This window comes from Sycon ciliatum, chromosome 2, assembly GCF_964019385.1.
Source record: "Sycon ciliatum chromosome 2, ocSycCili1.1, whole genome shotgun sequence".
NCBI classification, from domain to species: domain Eukaryota; kingdom Metazoa; phylum Porifera; class Calcarea; order Leucosolenida; family Sycettidae; genus Sycon; species Sycon ciliatum.
Window position 1 is genome coordinate 13,594,857 of NC_088644.1, and position 27,089 is coordinate 13,621,945.

The following is a 27,089-nucleotide window of genomic DNA, read 5'->3' on the forward strand; positions in this document are numbered from 1 at the left end:
CTAGAACCGCCCCAACCGGTTTTCGACCGGTTGAAATTGTTGGCGACCGGTTGAAAAGTTACAAATCAGTTCCAACCGCCCGTACTTTTCTGTGGGTGAATGGAGCTGCTTATATCTTTGCTACACTCCAGCACCAAGAAATCTGTTAAATTGCTGTCGAGTGCCATATTTGGGTTGTAGTTTGAAAAAAATTTCCGGGGGGACCGCCGGACTCTTCATTGGACCGTAACCGGTTGGAAATTCGTCCTAGAATATACCCTGCTCTCGTCTCCCGATTTTCTGATGCACGAAGTAGGCGAGGATGCCGAGACCATTCGTCGACGGAGCCTGCAGCACCCCATCGCCATCGCTGTCTTTCATTGCAGCCCCATTCAGTCAATGTCTTGTTGGTCTGTTTTTTTTTTGTCATTTCCTCCTACTTTCTTGTTTTACAAATTGAGTGCGTGCTTTCAAGCAAATAGATAAATTAAATAAAACGCTTCAGGGGGCCTGTTACGTTCTGGCCTATTTTGAGAAATACAAACGTGCAGCGTATCCCTGGATGCAGGCAGGCACAGTACAGGACAGGCAGACTCAGCAGTTTTGGGTTGCTCCAGTCATGATACCGTAGCCTTTCGTACGTTGTTATGGTAACGTGGGTACACATGACCTCCTCGGCAGTATACATTGCCAACGGCCTCGGCTGCTTGAAGGTGTATTGTTGTATCTGCCACCTTCGTTGGTTTCAGGGTTGATATACTTTCTATTTGAAGTATACATACCTGTTAACCATGGACTGCTTCTGGCTAGATTAACTCTTGTGTAATCAATGGTGCTAGTGACACTTATATCAGATCCACTCTGATTTAGCCAGTCACACTGGGGGCAGGGGTAACTGCAGCCGGATCTCGGGACGGATACCCTGATACCGTCAATCCTTTTTCTGCACCTTGTCCTCACCCACTTACTGAGGTGTGGTGAACCCATAAGTGGGATCATTCGCAAGTCCACCCAGAGTTTTGAGGATTTCAGGGGTGTCGGCCGTTGGGCGGTTCAATAGATTCCTTTTGAGTCTCTCTCCCCTCTCCCGGGGAGACCCTCGTGACCAGTTTTGGCAGTGAGCAACAAGTACAAGTACAAGTGTGTGTGTGTGACCACGGCATGGGCCAAAGAAGCGTTGGCGAGACACGATTGTCGGTGATCTGCGCTCACTGGATATTCCGGAGTCCGAGTGGTATCGGCACGCACAAGATCGCCCGGAATGGCGCAGGCGGGTCCATCAACATCGTCTTCCTCCCCCGGCCGATTTGAAGCGTCACATCAAGTACTGCCCAACTCAGTAGCCTATCATCTCCACTGGAGATGGGGCGTCAAAGGTGTGTGTGTGTGCGTGTGTGTGTGTGTGTGTGTGTGTGTGTGTGTGAGAGAGAGAGAGAGAGAGAGAGAGAGAGAGAGAGAGAGAGAGAGAGAGAGAGAGAGAGAGAGAGAGAGAGACTGGCAGTGGCAGACACACATGCACACAGGCAAGACTCGGCAAGATAGGAAGTGTTGGCCCAGCCACTCTCAAAGACATCATGTCAGTAAGTACGAGTACTAGAACTATAAAAAATGGTGGTAGTAGAACGTAACACAGCTTAGACAACCACACATACCACTGCAATGGGGACACCAAAGATCATGGAGGAATATCGTTTGGACACAAAGAACGTGGAATGACAAGGAGCTTCGTAACAGACAGGGGAAGAATGAGAAGAGAAGTGCAGCTGCCAGGGCTGCAAGAAGTGTGCATGATGGTGGGAGAAATATGAATTACATGATAAAGAATAAATTACTTATGTGAGTAGTTTGAGCGCTTGATCAAGGTCTGGATTGTGGCCAGCATCACTGTATGAGTTGCAGACATTCTCAACAATAACTTAGATGATGATCTGATCGAGTGTGGTGAGCCTCACCATTTTAGCATAGCTCTCAGCAGCAGCAAACAACATGCAAAATCGCTAGGACAGCAGGACATCAGAAGGATAGGTAATGGTTAAAAACGGTCCTCATAGATTGCATGTATTTCTCGTAGTCAACATGTGAAAGCAGGGGCAAAGGGCTTGATAAGAGCAATGGTCTTTGCTGGCTCAACGCCAATAGAAAGAAACTCTCATATTATAGTGTCAAGATTGGAATGAAGATCCAATAGAAATATGCATGCAAAGGTCAATGTCTCAGGACATATTCAAGGATCACAAGTAAAGAAGCATAAGAAAGTCTAAGAGTGTACAATGTAGCTATTGCAATCTTCAGAAAAACCAGCTGCTGGACATGCAGCACATCAACGCCGGTGTACATTGACTATTCGCCACACACGCGCGCGCGCACACACACACACACACACACACACACACACACACACACACACACACACACACACACACCCAGTGGCACACAAACGCAAACGCGCACACATAGGTGTGCATGGATGCTGATGCGATCCCGGTCACAAAGCTCGATGGCATCTGGAGCACTGAGTAAAGTTATTCGACGTGTCTATGCATCGCTCTACACCTTACAGGCACCCAGCAAGGGTCTATTGCGCTGCACTTACCGGTAATTGTTGAGATGAAGCTACAGTAGTAGTAGTAGCAGTAGCAGCAACATGAGCAGTACCAGCAACGGTAGCACAACCACCACCTGCAGTAGAAGTAGTAGCAGGAGCTTGCTGGAACTGCGCCGGGCTGGAGGCTTGCGGCTGCTGCTGAAGTATTTGGACCGAGTTCTCCTGTTGTTGCTGCTGCTGCTGACTGGCTGAAGCAGACTGTTGTTGCTGCTGCTGTGGACCGGCTGAAGCAGACTGTTGCTGTTGCTGCTGCTGAGCTATAGCTACAGAGTTTGGACCTTGGCCTGGAGCAGCCTGTGGGTTCTGACCTTGAGTTGCCTGTGGGTTCTGTCCGGGAGCAACTGCCACCTGAGTACCAGCAGCTGCTTGTTGTTGGGGCTGCTGTTGACTTTGTGGCGTCTGGGGTGGCTGCTGCTGCTGCTGGGGCTGTGGTTGATATGCCATCCCTTGCAATGGCATCATTTGCACTGGCTGCACTCCGGGTGCCATATGAAAGGGTTGCTGCTGCTGTGCTGCAGGTGCTAGTGGGTGCTGCTGTGCTGCAGGTGCTAGTGGGTGCTGCTGTTGCTGCAGTGCTATGTGATGCAGCTGTTGAGGAATACCACCTGCGTACCCAAGCGCATGCGCATGAAGTATGGCTGTTTGCTGAGCTGCTGTGGCATGGGCCATGTAAGGCTGGACATGTGCTTGTGTCAATAGTTGAGCTTGCTGCAGCTGCTGCTGAGCAGGAGTAAGTGTGCTGACCTGGTCGGGTGACGTTACAGAGTTCTGCGGCTGAGATGACTGGGATTGCTGCTGCTGTTGTCCAGGCTGCTGGGCTGGCAGCTGAGCCTGACTGGGCACACCGGTGGCAGTGACAGTAGTGGTGGATGCAGCCACCGCGGCAGCATACGTCTGCTCGGTCATCTTGCTGTCAGATGAAGTTCTTGGATGGCCGTTGGTTGCAGCATGCAGGACCACCGCAGAAGTAGGCCCTCCGTTAGAACTAGCATTAGTATGGTTGCTATTGCCTGCTAGATGCATACTAGTGGAGTCAATCATGCCATTGGCAGCGTAGCCATTGCTCATCATATAAGCTCGACTCTCGGGTGCCTGTTGAGCAGACAAGGCTGCCTGCTGTGCAGGCAAAGATGCCCCGGGTGGGGCAGTAGCTGAGCGTGGACGCGACGTTATCGTGTCGTCATCATAGCGCCGATTGAGGTACTGTAAGTACCGCTCTACCTCACACCGATGCCGATCCTTTAGCTCCTTCACCTCCGACCGATGTCTGGATACGCACGACAGGAAGCGACAGACAACATGGTTATGATGAATACAGGTAAATGACTTGTCACAGTTTGTGTCTATCGTCTAGCTAGGAACAGTGCACGTCACCTGTCTGACAACACTGAGCATTCTCACATGGGCCCAATGAGGTGACACTGTCATGAGATTCTAACGACTCAAACCCAGGATTGCTAGTGTCAAAAGGAAAAAGAAAAAGTGATAAAACTTCCCTATTAGGCTATGGTAAAAAATAAAGTTGATTCTCAGGTCATGAGCCTGTGAAAATCGGTGCGAGCGAGCGATTTATTTTATTTTATTTCCCACAATTTTTTTATTTCCAAAGATAGGGTCACACATATGTACGTCACAGGTTCATGTAATTATTTTACTATTCAGGCCAGGGAGTAGAAACATACCGGTATTTTACTACTCCCGGATTCATGCCTTTCGCATAGACCGTTTTCATGCGCGCATATGCATGCATAGAAATAAAAAAAATCGTCGGTGCACCGCCAAAAATCGGTGCGCGTACTTGAGAATCAAAGATAATTTTTACCATGGCCTTACTATTACCGTAAAATCCCGCCACCCTTCGAGTAGGTCCAGGTGAGGAGGGGCGGATGGGCGAGTCCTACTTGCCGCATTCGGTACTATATGAAAAGTACTCACCCTACGAAAACTGTGCGTGTGTCTCGTACACCGACCAAAGGTCAAGAGATGGAAGTCGTACAGACCCATCAAAATCCAGGGTTTGTGCGATCCCTGGTCAAGAGGATGTGAACTGTTGCGTGCATTTCCAACCGGGTCGAGCAGGGGTCTGCAGTGCGGTACGGCATCACACTTCGCAGAGTCATACAAGGATTCTCACTTCCCTGACAAGAAGTCAGGGAGGGGCGCATGGAAGAGACGGGGTGCTCTGGCGGGATTTTACGGTACATGTATTACAGCCAGAGTTGCTATATCTCAGTTCATGGAGATATATTTTAAAAACATTTTCAACGGTGACAAGGGCCATACAATCGGAAACACAAAAGGCGTATCCTTGATTGCAGACCGTTGCACACTCAGTAACCGTCTTGCCATCAAGGGTGATCAGTGTGCAACGCACCACTTCCCACGGGATGCACATCATCTGTGCAGAGCGTAGGTCCAGTTCTACTTCCAAGTACAAATTTGTATCTCTACCTTTCACAGGTCCCTATCAACTGAGAAGAAGGATTTTGTTGGACTACCAGTCCTCCTTGAAAAGCAGACCAAGGCAAAAACAAAAATGTCATTGACGACTTACCGATTGCTCATTAGTACAAACTGTGGGTCGTGTATGAGCACGTTGAGCATCTCCATCGAGAAGGTGAACGTGGAGTCGTGGTTCAGCTGAGAAGAGGCAAGTGGAAAAGAAGAAAATCCACACAGGACAGGAGTCAGGTTAGTTGAAGGACAGGAGTCAAACTAGTTGAAGGGCAACAATGACGCAAGACAACCGCAAGCAAGAAGACTTCAACATTTCCAAGGTGACAACAGGCCAAAGAAATTAGGATTTCAAATTTCAAGCCACAGATGTCATAACAAATACTTCCTCCGCGTCATTAAAATTGTCGCTTCCCGGAGCTATTTTTCAAATTTATTTTGCCCACTCGAAGGGCAAAGAAATCAGCTAGAAATTGAGGCAGAGCATTGTCGACGGACCAAGCTTTAGTTTGTGGCCTCCCGCTTCGCTGCACTTGCAGCTAGATCGGCGTCTTCACCAAAGTTTGAGGCAGACCCTTCAGCACTCAACAAGACGCTGAACAAGAAGCGCATTCAAAATTTCAAATGCAGGTCAAGAAACTTCATTTTCAAGCGATTCATGCCTCCAGGTGGCAGGCGATGACGGCAAACTAGCATTTTTCAAGTACACTGTAACGGCTTTCAAATGTGATAGGGTAAGCAGTTCCGCACCTTCTTTCCTTGGCAAGCTCTTCGCTGATTTCGTCGGTGTTTTCAGACCTGCTACCTTCACAGCAACATGCACCACACGTAGCGCATTTTAGGAATTCGAGAACACTTTGTTCATGCCATCGTCAACTTCAGCATTTCGAATTCAGGAGAGATACCAGGATTCTTATACCCGAGCTTGATAAATGCTCGCGCGAACGATGTGGGACAGCACGAACTCCAGAAAAACGATTCACACTCTGGGGCGGAATAGTGCGGAGCGCGATGAATTTGTTTCGTGCGGAAGAGAGCTCCAACAAAGTCTGAGACCACAAGGGCTTCAGAAACAAGTAGACATTGCGCAGGAAGGGTTGCACCAAAGTTCGAACACAGAAAACAGCGATTCCGATAGTCTGACTAAGACGAGCAATTCACAAACATTGTGATGTGCGAAGCGACAATTTTAACAATTTACAATTTACAAAGCACCGTGGAGATATAGTGACACGTCCTTACCTGGAAAAGCGAGGTCTCTGTGGCAAGCGGCGGCATACCAGCATTGGCGAAGGGATGTGCTGCCGCCATGAGTCGATCATTGACATTGGCAAACGAGTTCAGGTCGCCTGCTGTACTGTGCATTGCCCGATTGTGCAGAAAGCTCTGAGCGTGCACCGGGCCCATGCCGGTGACGGCCGACGACAGCTGCTGATTGAGCAGGGAGGCGGTGACGATGGGTGCCAGCTGGCCGGCCGCCGTCGTCATCATACCAGCACTGGCGCCAGCCGCAACCGAGCCGTTTGCGTTCACCGACGCCATGGTCAATACCTGCGCTGGACTGTCAGCATCTCCCACCGACGACTCACCAGTACCAGGCAAATCCGGGGGCTGTGGACACACACACACACGCACGCACACAACCAAATTTGAACACACATGAGCACAAACCCTGGCAATAGAAAACGTTGTCCAGCATTGGAGACACTGCAGAATCTAAGTGTAAAGAGAAACAGTATCACTATTGTGTACAGTGATCTGAACAAATCCAGTACATTTGCGTGCATACTGTCAAGAGCACATATCCCCTGGCTCCAAGGGTGTACTACTCCACTATCAAATTTCAAGTTGACGTCATTGTTATGATGCAACGCGCGGTGTACACGTATTGTCAGACGTGGCCTGGACCTGCGGTGGACAAATTCCTACTAGCTAGCCACCAAGCAACCTGATCTCAGCATGTACGCCAAGATACGGTGTTGAACCGACTCATTCGACGCTGCACACAACACATGCGTGTCACACTTGATTGCGCCGTTGTACATCCTACTGTACTACACATGCCATGGTGGAACATGATCGAACATGATCAATGGTACCAAGAGTCCATAAACAAGAGTATGCAACTGTGATCTCTTTTTTATGGGCCAGATGCGCGGCGCGCTGCCTTTATTACATCATTCAGCTGCAGTCCGAGCACTGCGGAAAACAAACACCGCACTTTCCCTCTGGTTTGAAATGAACTTTCGTACGGAACTGGAGTTCACGCGCCAAAATTTAGAGATTCCGTAGGTACTGGAACGATTTGGGCAAAACGAATGGACTCGAAGGAGAAATTTTGGGTTTGAGTGCATGCTTTCAGAGCGTGATGAAGGCAAGTTACGTAATGAAGGCAGCGTGCCGCGCACTGACCCATAACCACAGTTGCATACTCTTGTTTATGCACTCTTGATGGTACTCTACAGTAATGGCAAGGATAAAACCAGTACACCAGAGAGGGACATAACACATAATATAACAATGGATTGACAATACACTGGACAGGGTAACATACACGATGCACACAGGTCGTGCCTTCTGGCTGACCGGAGAGGACAGCTATCGCTTCCGTCACCAAATCTTGCAGCATGCTGGAGAGTTTCGTTTCAGACCCGGGTGCTATGAATTGGCTTGTCACCTACACGTGGAACAGACGAGAAAGAACAAGCTTGGTGGCATGAGAACATGGATTTTTCAGTGGACATCTGAAAATGAAATGCTTTCTGAATAGCTCTCAGGACATGTGTCATTGAAAAAGACAAATGGTCAGCAACTGGCCTGAGAATGAGTCAAGTCGAACACTAAAGCAATGGGTCCGTGTACTATGAACACACACACACACACGCACGCACGCACACACACCATTCAATTTCAATCAAAGGAAAGGACAAACCAGCCCGTGTCACACAAGAGAGCAAAGCAACCCGTCACCCAAGCACATACCATGCTATGCGCCACATCTTCAGGTACGTCATCGTCCAGACTGAAGTGAAACTCGACCGTGTGACCGCGATTGACCAGGCTACAATAGACAATGCCGTCTTCTACACGCTCCCAGGCTAGGCGAGGAGGACGCACATCCTTGGCCACCTTGGCCTTGGTTCCTTTCTGTCGAGGTTTGCCAGTCCCGGAAGACGAACTCGCATTGTTAGATGTAGCCGACGAGTTTAGTGGCTGTTTCACTGTGCTTGAAGGAGCGGTGGAGCCAGATGTTGGCTTGAACGCAGCTGCTTGCACCCCGTTCCCATCTGTCAGCGTAGTTGACGATGTAGAGCTGGCAACGGACACATGATTGGAGGCAGACGTTGGCACGCCAGGAGCAACCTGCACGGTCGCCGACGGCTCTGTGGTCACAGCAGCGCTGGTGGGGTAAGCCTGCGTCTTGACGACACTTGATGTTGGCAGCGCAGCAGCTGATGCAGCCGGCACAGTCACCGACGATGGAGCTACAGTAGACGGGGTTGCGGGTAAGACGGGTGCAGCCGTTACAGGGGCATGTTCAAGCACAGGCACAGTGTCTTCCTTGTCAGGTAAGTGACCCTTCACTTCAGAATTGGTACGCGCACCATCAAAATGGTTTCCAACTACCACAGCACACTGGAAATAGAAAAAAGAAGAAGAGGAAGATGACCGAAAACACTTGTCACACAGGAACAAACTCAATTCTTCATTTTTCTTTCTCCCCTCTATTATTACCGCCATGGCTGGCTATCACCCACATCACCTTTTCATTGGCTAGTGCCACGTGATTGTGAATAAATAAATAAACAAATAAACTCTACATCATACAGACTCCATGGAGGAGGAAAGTCAAGGTTCAACATCTACCATGAAGCCGTGTACCGTTCTGAAAGCTATGGCGTTTGTGCATAGTTGCATACATTATCGCGGGACTGTGCGCGTGACACCTGCAGGGAATGTGTTATCATTCTATGCCCGGCACTTTTGTAGAACACACACTCTGGCTACTGTAGCTCTCATTTGTGTACAAATGCACAACACTACATGTACTTTTTGAGGGCATGGTGCGTCTTCCACCAAGTTTAGTTGCAACTAAGGGGCCCAAGATGACCAATTGTTTTTTTTCAAAAGGATTTTTTTCGTTTGGGGACGGATGGGGTTTAGAAGTTCATTTTAAATATTTTAGTGAATGCACATGCTACTGGATAGTGAAGATCGAAATCAACATTTTGTTGAATTTTGTTTTACATGCAGAAAGAGTGGCTGGGGCTGAAAAAAAGTACACTCTTCGTTTTGAAAATAAAACACTACAACCCTGGACAGCCCCTTCAACTAGGCTTCTATTTCAGGGTGTTTCCTGCTCACGGATAGAGATCAGCAAGGCTTTTTAATAGCAAGTATACAAAGAAGCTTCATTGTGAAATCACTGGAAGACGGTAGAAGGTAAACCCTTCGTGAAATCAACATGAAGCGCGAGAGCCCCTGCTACACCCTACCTGGAACTGGATTTCACCCGCTGCTGGTACTGAGTCGGTCGGTGCGGCTCCTCCGTTCGGCGTGGATGTTGCACTGCCGGTGCTCGATGCAGTGAACACGGGAGGAGCCTGGCTGGAGCTTTCCGGTGTTGGAGTGGCAGGAATACCAGCACTGGCTTCTCCAGACCGGTCCTCGTCCAGCTCCCTTGCCTCCTTCACCTCGCGGATCTTTAGACGAATGCTCTTTGATACCATCTTGAAATGGTCTTCGCGCAGAACGCCGTTGTGAATCTAGGATACAAAAGGTCAGAGCAGACATAGCCTTTAATCAAGCTGGAAAGTAGGGATGAATGGCGTATTCGGGGTTGGAAAACAATAGGGCTTGAAAGAGACGTCAATCACAACTGGGTTGTAGTAATTTCATGTAAGAATACAGTGGGACCCCTCTTCGTTAGCATTTGTAGGATGAGTGTATGACCGGCCACTTATGTCGCATCCGGGTGTGATTTTTCTTTATCAGCAATACCCCCCCCCTCCCCCCCCCCCCCCACACACACACCTCTCCCAATCCCCAGAGCTCAGTACAATTTCACCCCAGTGGATGCGTCACCCTTGTGAGAAGGAAACAACTTCAAACGCGCACGTCCCCCCCCCCCCCATACAAAAACTGGGTCGAAGTGGATCCCAAACTCAGTGTTCTGCTAGGTGGCACAAGATATCGGAACAAAATAACTCAACTCAGTTGGTTCTTAATACTTCTTATCCTGATGTCCCTACTGAACAAGCAGAGGTACATGTATTTGTAGTCCAAGATAAAAGACGATGGTGCACACCTTGATATCGCGGCCAGTGGAGCATGGGACAGCCAGTTTGAGCGCACTTTCTCCGGTGTACGGGTTTTCAACCCCCATGCTGCCTCAAACTCGACTCGGTCGCTGCACTCCACGTACGCGCGACATAAAGGCGAGAAGCGTCGCTGCTACGAAGAATGCGTCAGGGAAGTTGAGAGGGCATCGTTTGTGCCCCTGGTTTTCAGCGCCACAGGCGGCACCGGAAAGGCTGCCCCGCCTTCCTGAAGCCGCTGGTTAGCATGATATCGGAAGAAGAAAAACGAGCCCTAAAACACTGTAATGGATCACGTCCGATCAGTGATGACATTAAGCATGGTCAGGTTCCCTGTCGCAAGCCTGCATGGCCATCGTCGTTCCAGCAGCCAGTTAAGCGATGCTGCAGCGTCCTCAGCCTCGTTGGCTGCTGCTGAGTGTCAGCTGCCGCTGTAACTCTCTTTCGAGTCTCTCGGTCTACTTGTGATCATTTTTTTTTTTTAAAGCGCAACCCAACCCCCATATCCCTTTCTTTCTTATTTTGCTCCCTTTTGGCGCAATAGCGCTTGCCGGCTTTTAGTTTCTTTTTCTTCTTTTCGTGCTGCCTTTAATATAAAAAATTAAGTCTTGGTCCTCAGTGACACCTCACAAAAAAAACTTACACAGTACCACTGCTACTACACAATCAGAGAAGGGCACACAAAACAGTAACCTTGAGTTTCAAGCACAAGTGGCCACCAGATGGCTTGTACGTAAAACTCAAAAAAGTTACAGCAAGGCAGTTTTTCGTCCCTGTCTCTTTGTCCCATCAGCTTGAGAGAATGGAAATGGCAAAAGTCAGAAGAAAACATTGATTATTCTCTGGTTTGAGGGAAAAACACAAACGGGAAAAGTCTGAAGAAAATATTGACTATCACCACCAGGACTCGAACCAGGGACTCTCGCTTGAAGCCAGCGATTCTCTAACTACTGAGCTATGGTGTAAAAATTGATTATTATTATTATTTTCAGAATGCTCCACATCAATGTGCTTTGCCAAGTTTTCTAGTATTTGACAGCTTTTTTTGGAGTGAATATGTGTTTTATAATAATTTGTTCTTCTATGCGCATGAGGGGCCCTATACTGTATAACAGGAAATTTTCGGACAAAGCCGAATTTCGACCTTTCGCACGGATTTTATTTTCGTACAGTGCTGCATGCTAAATGCACGTGTTTGCAAGCAGTACGCACGTATAGTGTACATAATTTCACATGAACAGATTTTAGTACAGAATTGATTTAAGTACAAAAGAGGCCATGTACGAAATCGTACGAAAATACACTTAGTCCGAAATTTTCCTGCTATACAGTATACTTGTAAGATAGCTCATTTCCCCTTTAGTCCATGGCATTCTAGCTTGCTTGAAGTAAGTTTCTCATGCATTATGGAAATTCGCTTTTTGTTTGTTCCTGTACGTAATCTGTTTGGTGTGCGTGATTCTTGTAGATTAAGATAGCTCATTTCCCCTTTAGTCCATGGCATTCTAGCTTGCTTGAAGTAAGTTTCTCATGCATTATGGAAATTCGCTTTTTGTTTGTTCCTGTACGTAATCTGTTTGGTGTGCGTGATTCTTGTAGATTGCCTTCGATTTGCTCCTTTGTGAAACATCTCAAGTCATAGACTCGTCTGCAAGTTCCCTGACCTCTCCCGATGTTGCTGGTCAGTTATCTAGGATCATGGCGAAGATGATTAGTCAGTTTGGGAAGGTGACGCAGGTGATGGAGCAAATTGGCTTCCTCACGAGGTGGCAAGGCTTCCACTGGATCGCTTTCGCGAGGAGGCCGACCCAACAATGCCCCACGGGGAGGCCATTCGAATCACAGCAACTTCAATGGCAACCGCTTCCAACTCTACCGCGGAGATCAATACTACAGTCCATTCACAAAAAGATGGGCCCTGGCTCTGGCGAGCTCCCGTATTTGGCGAATTTTCAAGATTTTATCGTACACAGTGCAGTGCTGCGAAGTTTGAAATTTGAAAAAGGGTCCAAAAAGGGTACCTGAACTGGGGTTCGAACCGTACAATGCACTGTTGCCGGCAGGATCAAATGGCCTGGATTTTGATGGTCTTTCCCAATTCAGTGCTCTTGGGGCAAAACCTGGCCGAAATACTATTCTTGTTACGAATTGCTTTTTGGAGAAATAGACTTTAGAAACATAATTGGAAGAGGATTCCATAGGGGATTGCAGAAAAAAATTCTAAAAAAACTCGACGTTTGACCCATTTATGGCCAAAAGCTAGAAGTCCATCTTTTTCTGAATGGACTGTAGTCTCAATTCAACAAGAAGTTCAGCAATTTCAAGAACGTTGCAGGGGACGGTTGCGATTTTTGAAGCTCTGATTCTGAAACGCCCTGTGACCTGTGAGGAGATAAGTCTGGTGTGACATGTGTAGCACTGATTGATACGGATAGTAGTAGGGTTATTGTAATGTGTGTGTGTGTGTGTGTGTGTGTGTGTGTGTGTGTGTGTGTGTGTGTGTGTGTGCGCGCGCGCGCATGTCCTTCGTCAATATTAGGGGTGCGATCATGGTGAGCCACGCTCTATTATTCATGTTGCATTGATGGCAGAAGTGCAACTATGCTATTTTAGCCGTGCAGAGCAGAATGCAATGTTCCTCAACTACTCTAGTTTTTTGTGGGCCAATTAGTTTTGAAGGGGTGTTTGGCCCGCCGTTGTTGGCAATGTTTACGCTAACTTGAGTGATGCGCACAACTAAAACTGTAAAAGTACAGGAACACAAGGACATTCGTCCCGACAAAGGACGCCAGTGCTGTACTTGCTCCGGCAACAAGATCTGCTTGACAAACCGCTCCTGTCGCGAAAACGGTCGCCATTGTACCAGATGCTCTCCGGCCAACGACGGCAAGTGTTCGAACAGAGTGACATCGCGAGTCAGCCACGCGAGCTCTCCGCCTCCACCTCCACCTCCACTCCTTCCTCTAAAGGAAATGAAGATTTCTCAACACTATCCAATGTCCTTTGTTGTGAGTTTTCTTCAACAGACGGCGGTCAAGGACATGACAGAGCTAGAGCGTGTCGTCGTGTTTCATCAATTTCCGATTGCGGGAAGAGTAGCAACGTTTGCACAGAACTGGAATGCAATCAGATCAGTGGGTCTTTGGACTGTATTCAGGGTTACGGAATTTAGTGATTTGAGAAACCTTTTCACACTCCAAGAGAGATAATGTTTCGGGATGAGGAGAAATCTAAAATCTCCCTCGAAGTGACCTCGATGATCAACAAACACTGTAGGAGTTGAATATCTAACGGGCACAAGGTCTAACATTTCAACAAAAAAGAATTCAAAAAGAAACGTTGAACGTATGTTATTCCTTCTCTCCTCTGTACAAAAGAAATAGAAGACAGGTGCGTGATGGCAGGGTCGTTAAACTTTGGGCCTGCTAAGCGGAAATTTTTGCAAAACGTTAAACTTAAGACTCATCACACTTTCAACTCTTACAGTAGGCCATTTCAGAAGTCTCAGTGCCCGTAACGAGGGGAGAGTCCCCAGGCTTCATCTCTTTGCGGGCCCCAAAAGGGACGGAGCCATCAGGCCGATAATAAACCTAAATGCCTGGCCACACAAAACGTACCATATCCTTGGCAACTTCTTCTGGACTGTCAGATGCTAGGTTGAATTTGAACTCGACAAGAGTGGACTCTTCCTTCTCACGAGGATCAACGACTTCCATGCGCATATCCAACACTGACGGCGTCTCGCTACTTTTCTCCGCCTTCAGGTGAATAACGGAGAGTGCGTTCTCCTCCTTGAAGAACTCGTGGTTCAGTAGCTGCTTGATCGATGACCTGGGCAGCAGAATATGCACACATCACACCCACACACCACGCATTAACACCCACCCACACATGTACACGAGATGGAGGCGGAAGTGAGGTGAAAGTGAGTGCATTGCATTGCCAGCACGTTTGGTGGATTCACTTAACAGTGATGGGAGACAACCAAACACCCAAAACGTGAGTAAACATTGAAGCACAATACAATTTTAATGTGCTACTCAATGAAAACCGGCCTCCCAAATGAGTAATTGTCGTGCTCCAGTGGCCGACACTCTGTAACTCATGGAGACGGATTCCATTGCGGGCATCTGCTATGACTTGGTTTCCATACAGATGTCAATACAACTAATTGCAACAAACCAGTATGCGGGGAGCCCCAATGCATCAACTATTCATCAGTTTAAAGAAATAAAAATGTCTGAGTTCAAATTCATTACTTTGAAGTACCGTAAAGTACCGTTAACCCCCCCCCCCCCTACGCCAGGTCGCTTCCCAGCTGGGTTTTCAGCAGGGGGCGGAATTAGATCAAGGCTGTCAAGTGCAGTACGACGTACAACGTTAAGACTCGATGTGCTGGATTGTGCACATTTTCATCATGCACTGACAAATATTGTGTACAGCAGTGTATGCGTCGGTTCAACATCATTTACTAAGGCTGTGCACAGGTAGTCGGGTACCAGTGTTACCCGTGGATCTCTGGTTACATGAAATCGGGTGAGAAAAATCGTCAAAATATCCGAGCGAGTATAATGCACATGCATGTGCATGCACATATGCATCTTGACGTTTGATTTTCGGCCATACCTTTGATTCTAACTGACTGGTTCAACTCACAAAAAGGGTACAATGTAATATTGTCACTGGTGATACCTGTACAAATTAATTACCCGAACCTGATACCGATGAAAATGCTACCCGACACAGCCCTAGTGTTCCTGTGCATATAGTTACTGTAAAACATGTAATTTTAGGTGCATTCAAATTTCGGCGCCAGGGACCTGCCAGGTTTCCGGTGTAATGTAGAATTAGGCGACCAGAGTTCCCTTCACATACAGTACATACTCTGGTGCCTGTTAGGTGTCATCTAAATTTAGGTGCCTAATTTCCCCACCGAAATAACCGAAATTAAAGTTACACCGAAAATAACGTGTTTTACAGTATATTGGTTGGTCCGCCCTGCTAATGGCGTTCATTTCTGTTGTAACCTGTAAAGCTCTCGTCCCCATGTCTGTGTATAAGTAAATGCATACAGGGAATGTATGCTTACGAGATTGTACGTGTGATCTACCTTTACAACAAGAACAACACCCATGTACATGTACATGCATTCTCAATCAAGTCTCACCGTCCTGCCTTGTCCGATTTCAAGCAGACAGATATGATCTTGCGCAGCAAGGGATTTTCAACTTTAGACAGACACAGGGGCATGACACCCTGGAGAATCAAACCACACACCATAATCACAGCAGAAGCATACACACAGTAGCAACATTACTACTGTATTATAATTATACTATGTGGTATAGTATACCAAGAGCCAAGTACTACTGATCCACAGCAGACGCTCACATCCTCCACCTAACCTGAGCATTGTCTGTGGTTCGACTGTTATTGCCCCGTCTGACGAAGTTAAGTATCTAGGACTGACTCTCGATTCAACTTTAAGTTTCAGTGCCCACGTTGACTCCCTCAGGGAAGACATCGGAAAGAAACTAGGTGCTTTTCGACGTGGAAGGAGGAACCTTGCTGTCCAGGCCAGAAGGCAGTTCTACTTGTCAGTAGTCCAGAGCAAGCTCGAGTACGCCAGCACTGCCTGCATCCACTGCCTCGCTGACAAAGCGAGAGATCAGCTGCTACGCATAAGTAAGAGAGCACTTAGATGCATATTTGAGCATGACACATTCACGCGGACATCATACTTGCTTGAGCGATACCACATAATTAGCTTAGACAAAAGATATCATACTAAGTCCATATTCTTCGTGTTCCGTTGCATCCACAATATCTGCAGTTCACTCCTCTCTGACATGTTCTCCCTTCGCCGTGACTGCGCTCACACAGATAGAGTAACCCGCGGCCAAGTCAATTATTCCCTTTCGTTACCCATTGTGCAAGCTCAAGCTGGATACAGATCTATTTCATTCCTTGGTGACCGCTTTAATGCGCTTTCCGAATCCCTTCGCACAAATCAGATCCCCAATTCATTTCGCCAGGAACTTAACAATTTCATTCATCTTGGGCACCCTGTAAGAAGACCTTAGGGTCTGTTGGGAATGCCCAAGTAAAATAATAAAATACAATACAAAAATACAAAATACCATGCAAACGAGCTTCATCACATCATTGCACGATCGGGCGGAGTAGCTTTGGTGGCGATGTGCACATACCCGATTACATAGTACAGATTCTGCATTGTGCTGTCTACACACTAAGTTTCCAGTAGGCAATGGACTCTGCTAGCGAGGCAGCATATGAGAACATGGTTCAGAGTCGCTCTTCAGATCTACCTCGCTGCTATACACATTCTACTGTACAGCAGAGCGAGGCACTCGCAACACACAGTCACACATAGGCACCGGCGGATTATGCCGGCAGAAAAATTGGCAGAATTCGGTACTTTTTCTGGTAAGTTTCATGCATGTTTGGTATGTCACTAGTGTGGATAAAGAAATGAAGCAGAATTCGAGGAATTGCCCGCCATAAGGTTTGTATGGTTCTGCCAATTTCACTGCTTTTCGAGCAGAATCTGCCACCTTTTCGAGCATAATCCGCCGGTCCCTAGTCACACATAATCATAAGTAAGGGGCCGCCCGGGGTTACCGATAGTTTTTGCAAAACGAAAAGTTTTAGTATTTTTTCAGTACCCGCCCACCTACCTTTTCTGCAGGCAAAACGAATTCCAATAACATATTGATGTCAATTTTCGACAACCAGAAGTAACAGGGCATTCTCCATCTGCATTCAATAATTATTTTCAAAACGAAACTCCTTCAAACCCACCCACCCCCAAACAAAAACTTTTCGTATTGAAAATACTATTGGTAACCTTGGGCGGCCCCTTAGATACTAGTACTGTATATCAAGAGTGTAGTGCGCATTTCAGAAGAGCCATTTCAGGCTCCGCTTACACGACAACGCACAGCCAGTTTTCCGTTTTCGATCCCGCATTTCTTTTTCCGTTTTGTGCGTCTACACGATCAGAGCTGATCAGAGCTGGTCTCCGTGGGTATCGTTTTCGCGCGTCTACGCGGGAGTGAAGAATCCGCCAAAGTTTGTCATGCGTCAAGTGTTGTCGTGGAAGCACCAATCACAGTCAAGTAATAGTTGAAACAATCCATACGACAACACTCCTCACATTACACACATCGTCGGATCCTTTGCAATCCGTGTGGACGCATGAAAATGATACAAACGTGACGGTTATGATGAACGGCTTCGACTGTTCGCACATTCAAATTTATCCGGTAGAACATTTTCGGTTTCAAATTTTTCCACCTTGGCCAGTGCATTGGTTTTCTTCCGCTTTGGTGTAAATCTTTTATTTTTTGCTCCGCGCACCGTGTAAATGAACCATGCATCTGAAAGAATTTGGCTGCGTTTTCATCCCCAGCGTTGTGTAAACGCAGCCTCAGACTCAAATCGCGGGTGCACGCTATACTCCGATTTTGAAAATGCATGCACAACGAAAAGTAGTGCAATGGATCACACTACATGGATGAATTTATGGTCATATTTTTCCATAGCAGTTTCTGCTATACAAAATCACAATGTGTAGCAGTCTTTGATTTTGATTAGCATTGTTCTTTGAAGGTTGGGTGTTTACCATATTGTCCTTCTTGAGAGTGATGCCTGAAAGCCCATTTGCAAAAAAACCGACTGAATCATACATGTGCACGCAGATTGAGAGTGCCTGCACCACATACACTGCACTGTATGCATGCTACTTGACAGCGCAGGCTAGGCATGGATAGTCTGTATGTATCGCAGTTTTCTGCGAGTCACGGTGACTTTTGAGTAGCAGTAGATCGATTTTGCATGGCAAATTGCGATGCAATACAGGATAAATTCATCCCTGCACTACATGTACTACAGTCAGATCTCGCTTATCCGGTCCTCTCGCCATCCGGTCCTCTCGCCATCCGCATCCCTCGCCATCCGGTCCTCTCGCCATCCGGTCCTCTCGCCATCCGCATCCCTCGCCATCCGGGAGAAAATCGTTGGGTACCGATTTACAGCATATGCCATGCATACATACAGCACTTGTGTTCAATTAGTCGGTTCCCTCGCCTATCCGGATTTTTTTGTGGAAAACGGATGTGTGCGGTTAAGCGACGTCTGACTGTACAAGATTGACTCGGATGGCGAGCCAATTAAATCGTAACATTTTGTCCTTCTTCTCTACTAGATTGACTCAACATAAGCCAGTTGCAACTATTGTTATAGCGTACCTTGTAGTTCCTTGGTCCTTTTATTTTTACTATCAAAGCAGTTTATCATTGCATCTTTAAAAAACTTTCTCAAGCCCAGGCTGCATAATGATATTTATACTTCGAATACATGTACACCTTGAATGGCGCTGCATACGTAGTACATGTGATACATACAACTTTACGTGTCTCATGACAGAACTCGTATTCATTAGTAGAGTCATTACAGTCAAGGTTGAACTGAATAGTTCAAAGGTGCTCCCAAATATGAATGGGCACTGGATGCAACATATGTATTAATTTTGTTTACCGCTGCCTGAATGGACTTGCTAGTCCTCTTCTGCGAGATAGCTTTACCTTGTGCACCCATGGTGCCCACCCTGCAGCCACCACCCGTGGCCACGTCTCTGCTGCTCCCCGCCAGCCAAGACGGCACTTTTGGCTAGTTTTGGTTGCTGTGCGCAGGTCCAATATGGCACTGGGCACACAAAGTTGGTCGCAGGTCGCGCAAGGCAGGTGGTCGCAGTATCCAGTGCAGCTTCTGTGTAGAACTGTCAGTGCATGCAAAACGGTCGTTAAAAGCAGGTGTTCGCTAAAACCAGAGGTCGCTTACACCAGATTTTACTGTACAACACATTACATCATTGACGTCCATTCGTGGCGCTGTCCCCTATGACAAGTGTCGGATTTCGCTTGCCACAACAGTACTTCGAATACACCTTGAATGGCCAAAAGGCTGGTCATGGGGGAGGGGGTGAACATAATACCCGGGTGAGCAACATGCTCTGGCAAATTCGGTACTCGAGAAGCCCAACATGAAGAAAGGTAACTTTGCTCGCTTGCGCGTACTCACCGAGGTGACTTTGCGGTAGATCTGCGCCGCGTTCTGACACTCCATGTAGGGATACTCCAACGTAGCCATTTCCACCACACACATACCAAATGCATACACATCAACGGATTCATCATAGCGCTCCTCGTACATCTCGGGGGCCATGAACTCGGGCGTACCTGAAAAGAGGAGAAAACAACAATTTTGCACAAACTCAACCAGGTGGAAAACTAAAATATTCAAGCAATTGTGAGCGGAAAGAGAGAGAGAGAGACGGGGGGGGGGGGGGGGGCATTCCACTACAGCCAAAACCCTCCACTCTGGTACCCTGGACTTCCAGCAGGATGTACATTGGCTGTGGATTACGGGCGCACATCAGTAAACTAAAAATCGCAGAGGCTACCGTAGATCAGAGATCAAAGGCTGTGTACAACCCTGTATCAAGAGTAACAAACCAGAGTGTGCAACTCGGGATGGTTCCTGTGAGAGCGTAATTCGTGCAGTACGTCATTTCTGACGACATGGTAAGCCACAGGTACGGTGAAAAGTTGCGTAACCAGTCGCGGTGGTGCAGGTCACTGAGTTTGTCCTGATTTCGGTTTTTTGATACGGATAGCCTGGTGACTTTACTTGTCGGTGGATGTACGCAGCGAACACAGTCCCACAAAACACCGAAATCCTGAAACAGGACGTCTAAAATCAAGACTTGGCTGATTTCCGGGCTATGAAACATGAAAATTTGAGCTGTACGCAAGTCGCGGCTTGGCTGACCTCATCAGGGTGACGTAGTGCACGAACTGCGCTGTTTCAGATCTGATATGCACAGTTGCACACTCTGGTTTATGTACTCTTGCCTGTATCTGTCACGCACAGGTTGCAAATAATGTGTACGAGTCACATGATGATGTGAAGTTCAGCCGTTGGCGCCCGTCGCAGACCATGTAGCTGGAGTTGCACACTCTTGGCCAAGTTGGGGGTTATGTACTCTTAGTAGTACGGACCATCCAATGACGTGCACGCACACACACGCGCGCGCACACACACGCGCGCGCACACACACGCGCGCGCACACACACGCGCGCGCACACACACACACGCATAGGTGCACGCACACATGCACATGCACACACACACACACATTAGCTCACCAATAACACTCTCCGCGTGCGACTTGTGGCGCAGAATTGCCATGCCTAGATCTCCTATCTTGACAAGGCCCGTCGTCCCAGTGATGAAGATGTTGTCGCACTTCAAGTCGCGATGAATGATCGGCGGTGTGTGGCTGTGGAGAAAGTTCAGACCCTTGAGGATCTGCAGACACCAGCTACGAAGTACTTTTGGCCTGACACCTTCACCTTTGAAGCGTTTCAAATACCTAATGCACATCAGAATGTAGGGAAGACAAAGTCAATGCCAATACTCATGCAGCTCTTGATGAGAAACAAGCCGAATGGCTGCAAGCAAAGACATGCAGTCATCATTGGCCAGACTGCCCAACCCCATCACCGTACCAAAGCAGACACAAATACACAATGCGTACGAAGGCAATTGTCTCCCACATACTGAACGTACGTACATGTAAGTTTGACACCCTGAAAGCAGCTGACTTTTACAGAGTGTGGCATTGTTTTCCTTAAACAGGCCAACAAAAAGGGTGTACGTACGTTTTCAGCGTCCCCGATGTCATCAACTCTGTAACTAACACCACTGTTCTGGTCTTTTTGTCACCAGACTCGAAGAAGTCATGGAACTTGAGGATGTTGGGATGCTGGAGCATCTTCAGCATCTGCGCCTCCTCCTTGAAGCGGGTGATACCGGCCTTGCTGTAGCGCCTTGGCTGCACAACACGATACACAAAGACATGTAAAGCACTTGGCTACAAACCCAGATACATTTCTCCAGGAAAGGTATCCTGATGGATAGCTGACACAAAGTACACTAAGCAGCCAACCGTGACCTGTTCCTATTCCAGCACATTTGCATCTCACCATACAGCCCTGGAAAATACGCTTAAACTACTGGCATCAGTCCAGACTATAATTATTTCAGTAGTCACTGCACAACTTCTACCTCATGCTAGCCCCATGCGCCTACTGGTGAGTTGTGTATCATCCAAAAAATAGAAATAACCCCCCCCCCCCCTCAATCATAATTATATCCACCGGCTGGAATGAAAAATAGAGAACCTAACACATGGGCATGTTCATGAGGCTATGTTCAGTACCCGCAATGATCTCTGCCACGCACGCTCCACAAAAGCAAATAGCAGGCTGACACATCCCTTTCGTATAGCTCTACTGCCATGTTCATGAAAGGACCACGGACCAAGGAACAGTGTCGTGCAATGTTATCGCATGAGCTGATTATTTAGTAACTGGTGGTGTTAGTGGACAGTATAGCGTAACTTGTAGTTCCTTGGTCCTTTCTCTTCATATAGAAGCCTGTTTTGAATACAAGCCAGATTTTCAAAATACACATAAGCCTGGTTTAACCCTTTATGGACGGATTACTAGCACAGTACGCACCAGAATTACAAAATGTCAGTACAATTTTCAACTTTACCATGTCAAGGCTTTGGTGTCCTTCACTTGATTTTCACAATCAAGGGCTCATTGGAAAGCTCTTGACGAGAGCAACGCCAGGGTACCAATCTCCATTATCCAGCCGCCACAAATCAGGCGCGGTAACACAGCAAAGTCGTCTCCAAGCCTGATATGCAAGCAAATTCCACCCCATCCTCCCATCAACGCCATTCCACTCTCCTTCATCGCAGAACGCTCAAATCTGTTTGAGACGATTCAAACTTCAGCCGGCTACGTCATTATCATGTGCTGAGTCGCTCAAAGAGCACACGAAAAGGGATTTCCCCCCAAAATGGCGAAATGATTGATCAAAAATTTGAATTTGCCGAGGTAAGAATACGGCGTGCGATATCTCTGGCGTCCGACATCGTAACTTTTCGGCGATTGTTGCATTGGACAGCTTGGAGTTCCCGCTACCACGTAGACCCTTCGATTGTGGAATTTGCTCAAGAAACAATGGAGTTACGAAGTTACGAAGTTTCGATCTTATTAGATCGAAACTCGTACAGTCCGTCCACAAAGGGTTAATGTCGACACACATAGAAAATACCCGGTTGGAACAGAAGCCTGATAATAATAATAATATCTTTATTAGGATGACCCAGAGGCTTGTCGCCTATTGATATATGATGTGAATAGAAGCCTAGCCCTGACATCGGCTTCTACAGGAATAAGCCCGGCTTTAATATGCGACATTACGGAATTCGGTGCATACCGTAAAGTCGTGTATAAAGGTCGCGGCTTATATGACTTTTTGGGGGAATTTTTGCAGGCTTCTACACCAGACAGACCTTACAAGACAGCTACTTCGAAGTATTTCTATGTATGTCAACACTAAAAACAGGCTTTGTGCCGACAGTGTATCTGGAATATCAGGCTTCTATTCAAGACAGGCTTCTACATGTATATGAGACAGGCTTTCATACAAGACACTACCGTATCTATTTTCGGCTATTTTCGGCCTGGGCATTTTTGGTCGAAAATTTGTTGCGGCTGAAATTTTATTTTGCAAGGTTCAGTGCGACAGTGTGTACAGACAGCAGCAATACAGGCTGAAATTCTAATGCAGCCGAAAAGTGCTTTAGCCCTGGGGGGGGGGGGGGGGGGATTTAAACACGCCGAAAATGTGTCGAAAATGTGAAAATGTGTAGACTTACAATAAACTAATGATGAAGAGGCCAAAGTTGCTGCTTACCATCTTGACCACTAGAAACTGTTTCAGCCCTAAACATGTTCACAGGAGTTTCCATAAGAGCGCGTGGCTGCTCGATCCTCATCTTTTGCAGCTGTTCTCATTGGCACACAATGTAGTGAGCTGGAATGCTGGCGCTTTTCTTTCTTTCTTTTGAGCTGCATTTTTCTCAAAGTGAGGAGATGTGATCGTGCTCTCACAGCATAATAGCTTACTTTTTAATGACAGGTTTCGTGCGACATCGCAATTCGGGGGGGGGGGGGGTACAATTATGATTGTCATTACTTGTACTATCCTTGGCAGTAACGCGACGAAATTTCTGAAATTCAGCGTCTGACAGTATTGAGTACGCGAGCCAACTGGCTTTCCAATAAGCAATCACTGTGAGTAAAGCACGGGTGTTTGCAGTGCATGAACTGGGGCCAGTCGTCCCGTCGCTTTTGGATCTACCGTACATTTCCTAGTGTTTTGGGCGAAACTGAACGGCACGACGCTATCGCTGAATTTGCCCTGAACCAGCTGCTATCGGAGTAAAATTAGGTGTTTTGAAGACCACACGGGAACACTGCGTCCATGTCTTCTTTCCTGCGCCGTTTGTTTGAAAGTCGGAGTGTTTTTGAGCTCGTAGTTTCGTCTTCGTTGTGGAATGGCTTGTGCGTACATTCTCCTTGGAATAACCTAAGTCCCACCCCCGTTTCTTACATTACTAGGAGTTTTTCCGGCAGCCACGATAGTTTTTATCCCTGCTTCCATACGTCCTCATTGAACAGCCAAACAAAACTTTGTGGTGCGCCCTAGTTTTTTGCGCGGGGGTCTCAAGTTTGTCACTTCGAGTTGTACACAACAACCACATCAACACCTCAAAGGACCAAAAAACAAGAGAGCAAAGTATTCCAACGTTGCAATTTTGCCTGGCCTATGGTGATGATGGAGACTTCTACTCGGGAGCAGATACTCGTATCAACAAGCTGGGAGGGAGAGCGTGGCGAGCCAAATGTTGGGATGAAAAGAGCCACATTCTCTCTCGAAAAAGGTCGTTCCCGCACACTTGCTCTATGTAGATTTTGCATGCCTGAATCTGCAGGTGTGAGATTCGCATCCGCCGTGCACATAGGCAGAGTCGAAATTTGTGTACTCTCAGACTTGCTGCCATCTTGACGAGTGGCCACTGCGAAACACCCGTGAAAGGTGAGCTAACAGACTTTTAAGACCCACTTCAGTTCTACACACCACATACCACTCCAGAACATGTCACTTACCAAGGGGCACACTACCCCCCCCCCCCCCCAAAAAAAACTTCAAAAATGGTGTAAGTGCTTTGGTGTGCACTACTCATAGATGTACCTCTCCAGTCTGACTGTCACAATGTACAAGTACTTGACCACAGTGTCACCAGCTGAAAGCGATTTTGCAGCAACATAATTATGTCCCCAATCTTACCCATGATGAACAGCATGACATCGTTTCCTGAGTGTGCAACAAAACCGAATTACTGTACTCCAACCCTCCCCGAGTGCGAAGGTGTCTGAAAATTTCACACAACTTACTTGTTGATCGTACAACAATAAATCAGGAGTGCAAACATAATAATTATTTCTCTAACGCTAACAGCTTACCAATAGTTCACACCACGCAACAGCCACTCCAGTCTCAGAGTCTAGTCCTTTATACACGGTTTTGAAGGAGCCACGTCCCACCTCCACTGGAAACTTCAAGAAACGGCCATCAAGGCTAGAATCCACAGCCAGAGTGGAAACATCGTCCTCATCTCTTGACTTGGCTGCATTTTCTTTCACAGTCTCCACGCTCTCCTCAGCCTGACTAGCGGGGGACGACGTCAATTGAGTGCCAGCATCTCCCTCGTCAGGAGGGGCCGTGCTGCTACGAGTAGCACCCTCTGCCATGGCTGGCCGCCATACACGAGCTGAGACGGAAACACCTCACTCAGATGAAAACTGGCTGTCTGAAAAACCATGAAAACCGGCAAGGCGCATTCCCTTCATATCGGTCATCACTGCCCAAAAAAATACCGAGAAGCTGAAGAGGTCGAGGGGCCGGTACGCGGTGCAGGTCTAGAATACTTTTTTATTTATTTTATTTATTAGTATTTTTTATATCTACAGCTGTTCTGACGTAGTCCACAATATAGATACTCGTAGTCTGGTCTACAAAGTCCTGTGCAGTGTGAACTGGTATGGTATGCCGGCGTCAGCGACTCAGCGTGGCGAGTGCCGGCCAAGAACTCTACTCCGAACCAAAACTGGAACATGCCAGCTCGGAGTCGTGCCCAAACACCGTCCACAATGGCCAGTCAGCTGAGAACCAGGGAGTCATTGTACTACTCCCTGGCTGAGAACAAGGCCAGAGGCCAGGGATTTCGGCAGAAGTATGGCCTCAGAAACCTGGTCACAACTGCCACTATACTACAGTCCATTCATAAAAAAATGGGTCCTGGCTCTGGCGAGCTCCCGTATTTGGCGATTTTTCGTGATTTCATCGTACACAGTGCAGTGCTGCGAACTTTGAAATTTGAAAAAGGGTCCAAAAAGGGTGCCTGAACTGGGGTTCGAACCGCAGAATGCACTGTTGCAGGCGGGGTCAAACGGCCTGGATTTTGATGGTTTTTCCCAATTCAGTGCTTTTGGGGCAAAACCTGGCCGAAATCCTATTCTTGCTATGGCTTGCTTTTTGGACAAAAAAACTTCAGAAACATAATTGGAAGAGGATTCCATATGGGATTACAGAAAAAAATTCTAAAAAAACTCAACGTTTGACCCATTTATGGCCAAAAGCTAGAAGTTCATTTTTTTCTGAATGGACTGTAGGACCACACCCCAGTGCCCCAATGGCAAGATCATCGACTTGATCCTCACAAGTTGCGATGATGCCCGGAGTTGCGCCGTAGTGCCGTCTGCCCTCAGCGACCATGATGCCGTTCAGGTCCTCTTGGCCTGCACGTTCAAGTGCCCAGACAAGCATGTGACTCGAGGAAGCCATTCCGCAACGTACGTAGAATCCACATACCTGATTTCCGAGACGACCTTGATGCAGCACAAGCACACCTTGATACCTGGCCCCCGAACACTACAGTTGACGACATGTGGTCAATTTGGCACTACAAACTCTTGGCGATCCTCGACAAGCATGCTCCTCTCCAGTGTTCTACTGCCAAGCGGAAGCAGCTACCACCCTGGTCGGATCGGCACCTCTTCCAGCTCACCCAGCGCAAGAATCGGCTGCATAGGCGGTGGCGGGGAGACAAGGCAAACGCTGCGCTCCACACTGCATTCAAGCGCGCCCGTGCGGAAGCTAGAAATGCATACCGACAGAAGCGAAACGCTTACTTCCAGGGACAATGTACAGCAAACGCAGGAAACACCAAGAAGCTTTGGCGTACCATTGACAAAGTCACCTGTAGAGACCGTCCCCATGTAGAACCCTCTTGTACGATCGAAGATATCGCCTCAGCCTTCCACAAGGTGGTTACTGATGACTGTCGACCGCAAACTTTGTCTGCTCCCCTCGGGCCTCCACCCCGCACTTCCCTCCCCAAGTTCTCACATGTCAGTATCCGTGCTGTTGAACGGCTACTCCAGCAAGTTAATCCCGCGAAGGCAACAGGCAGCGATGGCGTACCAGGGGCAGTCCTCAAACTCTGCTGTGACGTTTTGGCGCCGTCTGTCACTAGCCTGTTCAATGCCTCGCTGTCGTGCGGACATGTGCCTTCGGCGTTCAAGCTAGCTAATGTCATCCCACTGCATAAATCTGGTGATCCATCGCTGCCAACTAACTTCCGCCCTGTATCCCTTCTACCCATACTCTCCAAGCTGCTAGAGAAGTTGGTTCAGAAGGAGCTCATCACCTTCCTGGACATAACA

General features: G+C 47.6%; 1 protein-coding gene across 2 annotated transcripts; it reads right to left on the reverse strand.

The window, feature by feature from the left end:
* Nucleotides 1-1,520: 1,520 nt before the first annotated feature.
* On the reverse strand, nt 1,521-25,188 carry LOC135808830 (serine/threonine-protein kinase WNK3-like). Of its 2 annotated transcripts, none has more exons than XM_065322059.1 (12): nt 24,828-25,188; nt 21,102-21,274; nt 20,586-20,812; nt 19,459-19,616; nt 15,524-15,612; nt 13,974-14,187; nt 9,535-9,804; nt 8,021-8,674; nt 7,593-7,715; nt 6,281-6,649; nt 5,139-5,224; nt 1,521-3,851 (listed from the first exon to the last, which is right to left on the reverse strand). In XM_065322059.1, the coding sequence occupies exons 1-12, from the start codon at nt 25,113-25,115 to the stop codon at nt 2,555-2,557; spliced, it is 3,948 nt and encodes a 1,315-aa protein (XP_065178131.1). In that variant the 5' UTR covers nt 25,116-25,188; the 3' UTR covers nt 1,521-2,554. The 2 variants fall into 2 exon arrangements, with proteins under 2 accessions (XP_065178131.1, XP_065178132.1); XM_065322060.1 differs by lacking the exon at nt 24,828-25,188 and adding an exon at nt 22,000-22,142.
* Between the last annotated feature and the right edge of the window lie 1,901 nt (nt 25,189-27,089).

Bases quoted from the DNA above. Each gene is read 5' to 3' on its own strand.
- LOC135808830 (XM_065322059.1), bottom strand. From the start codon at position 25,115: ATGGCAGAGGGTGCTACTCGTAGCAGCACGGCCCCTCCTGACGAGGGA. The intron at 6,650-7,592 runs GTATGTTACCCT...GTGTGTCCACAG, and splicing joins GCACGACCTGTGTGCATCGT to CCCCCGGATTTGCCTGGTAC. The intron at 3,852-5,138 runs GTAAGTCGTCAA...GTGCGTATCCAG, and splicing joins TTTGTACTAATGAGCAATCG to ACATCGGTCGGAGGTGAAGG.